At 39.2% G+C, this 8,421-nt stretch overlaps 1 protein-coding gene across 1 annotated transcript in view; it reads right to left on the reverse strand.

Annotated features, from left to right (window-relative positions):
• ARSJ (arylsulfatase family member J) overlaps positions 1-8,421 on the reverse strand; it is an 82,110-nt gene extending 73,689 nt beyond the window's left edge. The window contains exon 1 of the mRNA XM_049631066.1: positions 7,362-8,421. Within this exon, the coding sequence (XP_049487023.1) occupies positions 7,362-7,759 (398 nt within the window). The 5' untranslated portion in view covers positions 7,760-8,421. The remainder of the gene's footprint in view (positions 1-7,361) is intronic.

Below are 8,421 nucleotides of genomic sequence, written 5' to 3' on the forward strand. Positions count from 1 at the left end.
CTTTTGATCTCCCTCAAAGAGGTCATTTGGATGAAACAAAATGTTCTCAATTCTCTACACCTGGATAAATTTCCACCTTTCAGAGCAGCCATTCAGGAAACTCACCAGGATCACCTGAATAGAGATTCATTTCAAAGGGACTCTTTTTAAAAAGCCTCATTTAAAATTAGGGACTTGGATTACAAGAGTGTGCCAATAGCTTACTAGACCATGATTCTATTGTCAGAAAAACCCATATGATCAAATAGGAAGAGGGAGCTATTTGTTGAATTGTCTCCTCTATTGAGCTGTTCTTTTTGAAATGGATATGTGAGGTTTTAAAGCCACCCTCTCCATTTGTTGTTACATTCATTTGCCAAAGCCCAAGTGAGCCTTGGAAAAAAATTGTTTCTTCTAAACTTTTAACCATAAACATTTCTCTAAATGTTTATGCATTAACTAAATATTTATGCATGTAATAAGTGAACTCTTAGTAACTGATATTTATTGTGTACTCTGTGTAGAACCCTACTTAAAACTAGGCTTTGGATAAAAGAAGTAGATGGGAGAGAAAGCATGCATGACTCTTGATGTTATGTTTACAATACAAGTAGAGGGAAAATGTGTACCCGCATGCCTATGAAATGGAATAATTGAACCCTACTCCCCTTAGCTTCCTTGAATATTTCTCCTATGAGAGTGGCTGGAAGAGTTCAATTACTTTTTCAAGGTTTTCAACACCAGAACAATTGTTAATTGATAATTGATTTTTTTAAATTTATTTATTTTGGGGCGCCTGGGTGGCTCAGTCGGTTAAGCGGCCAATTTCGGCTCAGGTCATGATCTCGTGGTCTGTGAGTTCCAGCCCCGCATCAGGCTCTGTGCTGACAGCTCAGAGCCTGGAGCCTGTTTCAGATTCTGTGTCTCCCTCTCTCTGACCCTCCCCCGTTCATGCTCTGTCTCTCTCTGTCTCAAAAATAAATAAACGTTAAAAAAATTTTTTTTAATTTATTTATTTTGAGAGAGAGCATGCATGCGAGCAGGGGAGGGGCAGAGAGAGAGGAAGAGAGAGAATCCTAAGCCTGCTCTGTACTGTAAGCCTGACATAGGGCTTGAACCCACGCACCATGAGAGATTATGACCTGAGCCAAAATCAAGTCGGACACTCAACCGACTGAGCCACCCAGGAGCCCCATTAATTGATAATTTCATATCTACAAACAATACGCTATAAACTCCCAACAGACATGCTCCCCTGCTTCCACTGCCCATTGCAGTCTACAGAGGAGGTCTACATGGATCCTATCTTCCTGGACCAAATGAGGCCCCCAGGGCTCCTGACTATGTGCCTGATTATGGCTGCAGTAGTTGGCAATGAAGGGCCAGGAGTCCCCCGCTCAGTCACTCTCCAGGATGAGGCTATAATTAAAACTGAACACTAATTTCCTAGGAGATCTTCTGGGGAAAAAAACCCAACGTGCTTTTCAGCACCATCTGTGTTTTCACTATAACTCCAGTCTTCTCAATGTATCATTCTTCACTTGGGTTTGAATCTCCATGTATCTCTGTACATCCTCTACTCTGATTCAATCAATCCCTCTCCTCTCCTCTCTAACCCTAGCCAAGAAGCCTTCTGTTACTGAAAGTATGCCATTAGCAAAATTCAATATGACCTCCCCTCTTTCCTGGACATTCTCTCCACCTTCTTGCTTTAGTTGATTGCTGGGTATCCCTGACATCCTCTCAACTTGGAGCTGTTCTTTTACCCATACCCCAATTATCACAGAGCCTGAAACAGGGGCTGGTGTCCTCTTAGCTCCTCACTGACACTTCCAGGCAATTTTGGCTCTTGTCTCCTTTTAAAAGCTCAACTCCTTTGAAAACCAAGGCAACAGATTATAGACTCACTATCTTCCCTGTCTGACTTCTTTACCCAGTTCCAGGCCCTGCCCCTTACCTCTCAGTCATAAATGATTCCAGCACTTGGTTCACTGTCCTGTTGAATATTACTTCTCTCATTGTTGTTAATGGTTTCAATATCCACTGAAGTGATCCATCCAATACCTTGCCCTTCTAACACCTTGCCTTCCTCATTTCCAAACATTTTTTCTTCAATCTCACCTTAGTATCCATCCCCCTGTCATTTCCCCAAACTGTGCTACTCACACAACTTTGATCCCAAGCATACACTTCTCCAACTACCATTATCTATCTTGCTTTTCAACTTTATAAGAGTGTCTCACTTGACCCCAGCCAGATAGCCAATTCATCGACCCTGGCACTTTTCTAGAGAACATAATTCCCTCCTAGTCTTCGCCTTTTCCTTGCCAAGTTTAGAGTCCATGATCCCACTCTATTCATTTAGCAAAGCTCCAAATCTAGTTAAATCTACCTCTTCAATGGCGATTCTTCTGCACACCAGCACCTGGCCATGGCACGAGAAAAACAGACGATAACTAGTTTCTGTTTAAAGTTATGACCTCAAATCTCAAGTGGGCTCAGCTGAGTGCCCCATATTTGTACAGCATTTCTCTACTTAATTCACTTTCTCATTCTCCTGGAAGAATATTTTCTATTTCTGTCTTTAAACCTCCAGATCTTTATTCTTAGCTAACGACCTCAATTGTTATTTCATTTAGAAAGTAGAATAATTCAGAAAAGAACTACTTCATATTCCAAAACCAAATCTTCCATGCTATTTGCATCTATACACCCATATTTTCCCTTCTTTCATATTACAATGAATGAACTGGTAAAGAAGGACTAAGGCAATTTTGAAGGAGAACAAGTAGGAGAACTTAATTCCAGATATCAATATTATAAAGTTACAGTAGTTAAGAATGTAGTATTGGCAAAGGATAGACAAAGAGACTAATGGAACAGAATAGAGTCCAGAAATAAGACCCAATGTCTACATTTATCTGATTTATATAAAAGTGATTTTCAACAAATAGTGTGGGCCAAATGGAGATACACATGGAAAAAAATAATCTTGAATCTTGACGTATACCATAACAGAAATTTAATTTCAAATAATTATAGATCTAAATATAAAAATAGGACAATAAAACTTTTAGGAAAAAAAGAGCATTGTCATGATCTTGATTTAGTCAAAGATACCTTAAATAGGACATAAAAAGAAAAAGATTACTAATTAGACTACAATAAAATTAAAACCTTCTGCTTGTCAAAAGACACTATTAAGAGTGAAAAAGCAAGCCACAGAGTGGAAGAAGACATCTGCAGTACAAATATCTGACAAAGTCATCCAAGTCCCTGCTCTGTTGTGTCGGGTATACTTGGGCCCAAGCTCGAACTTGCAAATAAACCCTTATGTGTTTGCATTGGAAAACAAAACAAAACAAAACAAAAACCAAATATCTGACAAAGAAACAAATATATTAATAACTACTACAAAGAAAAGCAATCACCTAATGAGAAAATAGGAAAAGACTAAATAGACACTTCTTAAAAGGGAATATTCAAGTAGTCCATAAAAATACAAAAAGATGCTCAACTTCATTAGCCAACAGAGAAATGCAAATTTAATCCATACTGTTATACCAGTGCATAACAATCAGAATAACTAAAACAAAAAAAGACAGTATCAAATGTTGACAAAGATGTGAAGCAAATAGAACTCTCCATATATTGTTGAGAGTATGTATTGCTAAGAGTATAAACTGGTGGAATCACTTTGGGAAACTGTTGGGCAGTATTGATAGAAAACGAATACACACATTCCCATAACCCAGCAATCCTACAACTGCATAGATATTCAAGAGAAATGTATACATATGTTCACCAGCAAACACCTACAGATATGTTTATGAAAACACTATTCATAACGGCTCAACACGAAACCACCCTAATGTCTGTCAACAGTAAACTGGATGAATAAATTGTAGAATATTTATACAAAAGAACACTGTTCAGTAATGAAGATGAATGAATTATGTCTACAGGCAACAACACAGAAAGGTTTTACAGTCATAATGTAAAGAGAAAGAAGCCAGACATGAAAGAGTACATTGTCTATAATTCCATTAAGATACAGTTAAACATAGGCAACAGTTAACCTGAGGTGTTAGAAGTCAGGAGAGTGATTACCCTCCGCAAGAGGGAGGGCTTGTTTTAAAATGAAATAAATTTATCAATATCCTATTACAAATACATATTTGAGTTACCTTTGCATTTATAAAAATGCTCATCTTGGTATTTCAAGTAGAAAAATGAATAACAAAATAATAAAAAAAACAAAATTATTGCTAAAGACATAAATTCGGTTCAGATGGCCAATTTTTCCTACTTTAAAGTCTACATAAAATGCATGTCTAAATTTTGCAAAACTTTTCCTTTTCTGAAGACGTCACTATATTCTAAGAAGAAATGATGTCATTTATCCATGTCTATGTGTAAAACTGTGAAAAACAAAACAAAAGGTGGGAAAACTACTTTGAAATAAATCAAATGTAGGCAGCTACTTTCTCAACCAACCTTTGTATCATGAGGCCAACTTTGAACACATACAAGGCTGTTTCTCAAAGCCCCATGTACAGAACCCCTGCGTTACTATCTCTCTTGAAATCTTTTGCCATAACTATATAAAAAGAAGATAATAACAGCAACTATCTCATAGTGTTATAAAGGTTAAACAAGATAAAAATCCATTCTCCTGGAACACTTAATTTGTATTAATAGTGTTAACATCACAATAACCTGAGGTTTTTGTTAAATCACTATTGATTTCTGGGCTCAACCCCCTACATACTGAAGTAGAATTGCTGGTTGTGCCTGGAAAGCTCCATTTTATCTAGCATTTTGAGTGATTATTTTTGTTGATTTAAATTTGAAGACCACTATCCAAAGATTGAGGTCCACTTCCTACTTGTTCCACAGATCTTCAATACAGGGATCCGCACACAGCTAGTGCTCACTGACAGTCTGAATGATATTCAACATTGCCAGAAGAGTATAATATAAATGATTAAAGGAATCTGGAATTTGTTACAGATTTGTGTAGTATAAGGGAATAGATTTTCACATTTTGATGCGAGTAGGTTTGTTAATAATATTAAAAGTAGTCTCAGTTTCAGTCATTTTAACTTTCTTTACAAATGCAAAGATATTTGAATCCTCTTATATTTTACATAACCCATTTCTTCTTAAAATAATTCAGTCCATTTAGATTTTTATTGCTTTTTGTTTTTGTTTTGTTTTGTTTTGTTGTACTTTAGAAGATCCAGAGAGTATAGCCATGTGCTCCTGAAGAGGACAAATGACCATATTCCCTGGGCACTGCACTATTCACATTAGGCCCATAGCTGGGCTTCTAGAACTACTTTCTTTCTTACATCTCATTCATTTACAGGAAAGTTCCAGTCTAAAAAGAGAACTGTAAATGAAAATGTCTTCAACTGTTTAATTCAAATAAAAATGTAAATAGAGTTACAGTAGCTATTTAAACTTTTTGTCTATAAAGCACTTACACAATTTGTTGCACTGAATAGAAAATCTTAATAGGAGACAAAATCTTTTCATAAGATGTTTGATTGCATTGAAAGAACAAGAGAGTCACCCTTTGACAAAAGAGATAAATTAGCCACACAATTAGCCACACAGCAGTGAGCGCAGCATAATATAGAGTCATGGAATCACTATGTTGTACGCCTGAATCAAATGCAACATTGTGTAACATGTTCAATTTAAAAAAGAGAAAAAAAAGCTAGGAATTATTTCCAGTTTCATTTCTGTTTCATGTTATTGGGTAAACATAAAGATTAAAAGATAAAACCTAGATATTTTATCAGTACAAGATAATGTTTAGGAACTAAATGTTGTTATTTGGTGAAAAGCCTTAAAGCATATGCTCTATTGTCAAAGATAAATTCATATAATTCATTTACATATTTTCAACTACCATTGGCTATCTGAGTAAATCTAAATTCTATAAATTAATTGAAGAAGTTCAGTGAGATTTTAAGAAACATTTAATTCATAAACCAAATATAAGAGTGGTTGGGATTAGACATGAAGAACTTGACCTGCAGGCCGCCAGATGGACTTATTTTCCAGCCAAAATCTGCTACTTTATAAATATCAAATGCCCTTGACTTTCTGACGCTACAATTAACCTTTAAAATTACTCTGAAGTACAGTGAGACTCTTTTTTTTTTTTTTTTAATCTCTCTCTCTCAAGAAAGGAAAGGATAGGATTTTTTCTTTTCTTTTTTTGGCAATGATGCTAAGTTCTGACAGTTTGCTAAGCAGTGGAAATCATGCTGTAAGCAAAAGTCTCTGCAAGACAGAGATTCTTACAAAACAGTCTTTATGTTTCCAACGGATACTGGCTACTTTTATAGGATTCAATTCCAACAACAACTTCACTGAAGCAGGGTTCCCTGAGACTAAAATCACAGGACACACATACTGAACCACTAAGGATTCCCCACTATCTTTGTCCAGGGGTAGCTTGACCTCCAGACCTCCTAGTCTATCTCTGTTCCACACACTGACTTTGGCCATCCAAATCAATAGCAATAACCTATATTCTAGTAGGATAGAATGAAAATATGGAAATGAGTGAACACCTTAAGTAGAAGGTTTACCTGTTTAGCAAAGCGACAATATTAAAAACGCTTTACTTAAGCATCCAAATAACTTGATTTTTCTTAGAGTTAGCCAGAAAATTCCCAGACCTGTGAGAGCAGCAGAAAACTTCAGATGAAATTTGACTCCTGTTGAACATTTATCATTGAATTTCCCTGCATTTTGAGAATGGCCTTGGTAATTGCACATGACCGTCTTTAGTGATCCAGTAAGACAAAATTACCAAAGACCCAAAAAGAGTCATTTGTACACTGATTTTATATCGCCTTCCATCTATTTCCTTGACCTCTTTTCTGGCCATGAGGACCTGTGGCTTTGATTATTCAATTCTAGATTTAAGAACAAATCAAGAGTTGCAGAAACGTTTTAGTCTGTCTTTCTTATCAGTGATGGTGACTGGGAATTCTGTTGTGATACGTGAAACAAATCTGAGCATGCTCAAAAGTCAAAATGGATTTGGAAAAGGAGACCCCTTCTGGAGACATCTGGTTGGTAGGTGAGACTTCAAAATGTCCTGATCTTGTTTAAAAACCTGGAGGGCACTTCACAGCAGGCTCTGAGAGTAAGCAGAGTAATGAGCCTAGACTAGTGACAAGCTGTTCAAGATCACTAACAGGGAATCCATTTTAATACTAACATAAATCAATACCACATTTCATTCATTCATTCTCTCGTTCCCCATATTTTCTGTTACTCTTTAAATTAGGAGCGGGGTCTTAGTTAAATGCTTAAGATTTCTGCAAGGCATAAATACATGAAGCAGTAACACTTACTTTCCAGTAATAAACTGACTCCTGGACGGTGTGCAAATAGGCTGGACATAGTAGTTCTCCAGTTTAACTCCTTCGGCAGCAAGCTTGTCAAGAGTGGGAGTCTTTATCTCCGAGCCGTGGTAACCCACATCTCTAAATCCCTGATCATCCGCTAGGATGAAAATGAGATGGGGTTGGGAGGTGGCAGATGTGCTGGGCTCTGGCCTCTCTCCAGACTGAGCTCTCAAGGCCCCTTCCTCCTCCTCCTCCAAGCCCTGGCCCCAGGACAGGTAACCATAGGTGAGGAGGCTGAGGACCCAGAAGGCTGCCAGCGCCCCCATGGCTAGCATCTTTCCGGGCCAAACCCAGGCCGGCGGAGTTGGCGGAGGCGGGGGCCCCGCACACCCCCTGGGGGCCATTCACTTGGGTCCCGGCTGAGACTCCACTCGCAGAACCACGCACCCGGTGCGGCCGCCGACGCACACATGCACGCGGGAGAGGGGTAGATCGCACAGGCGGTGGACGGTCCCCACCTGGAAACAAGTCCTGCGCTCCTCTCGGCTGTCACCACATCCAACAACTTCAACCTTCCACAAGTGATGGGACGTCGGACAAACAAGGAGTTGCTCTTTTCCGTCGGATTTGACTCTCTCCTCCTCCTCGCTCCCCTGAGTAGCTTCCACACACAAAAAAAGTGAAGGCTTCCACCCGAAAGTTCTCGGGACAAAAAGTCTAGCAAGGAATCACCTTGGGTAGGGACCTTTTGTGGCCAGAGCGCCCTTGACGTTGAGGAGCGAGGTTCTGGCAGCCGCGCGCGCACGCAGGTCGGGGGATCGGCGGTCCTGCGGTCCCCTCACCTGGAAGGCACTGGGGGGAGGGGGGGGGAAGGGGGAGGGTTGAGCAGCCGCGCCGCGCTCTTACCCTGACAGATAAACGGCTGCCTGAAGTGGACCGACTTCCTGACCACTTTCTCCACTTTTCCAGGGCTCTCTTTTTCTCCCGGTCCTCTCCAAGGCGTTTGCCAGTCTCCCCGACACTAGGCGGCGAAGTAAGGGGGAATAAAAGTCCAGTTTCCTGATCT

Source organism: Panthera uncia, chromosome B1, assembly GCF_023721935.1.
Source record: "Panthera uncia isolate 11264 chromosome B1, Puncia_PCG_1.0, whole genome shotgun sequence".
Classification (NCBI taxonomy): Eukaryota; Metazoa; Chordata; class Mammalia; order Carnivora; family Felidae; genus Panthera; species Panthera uncia.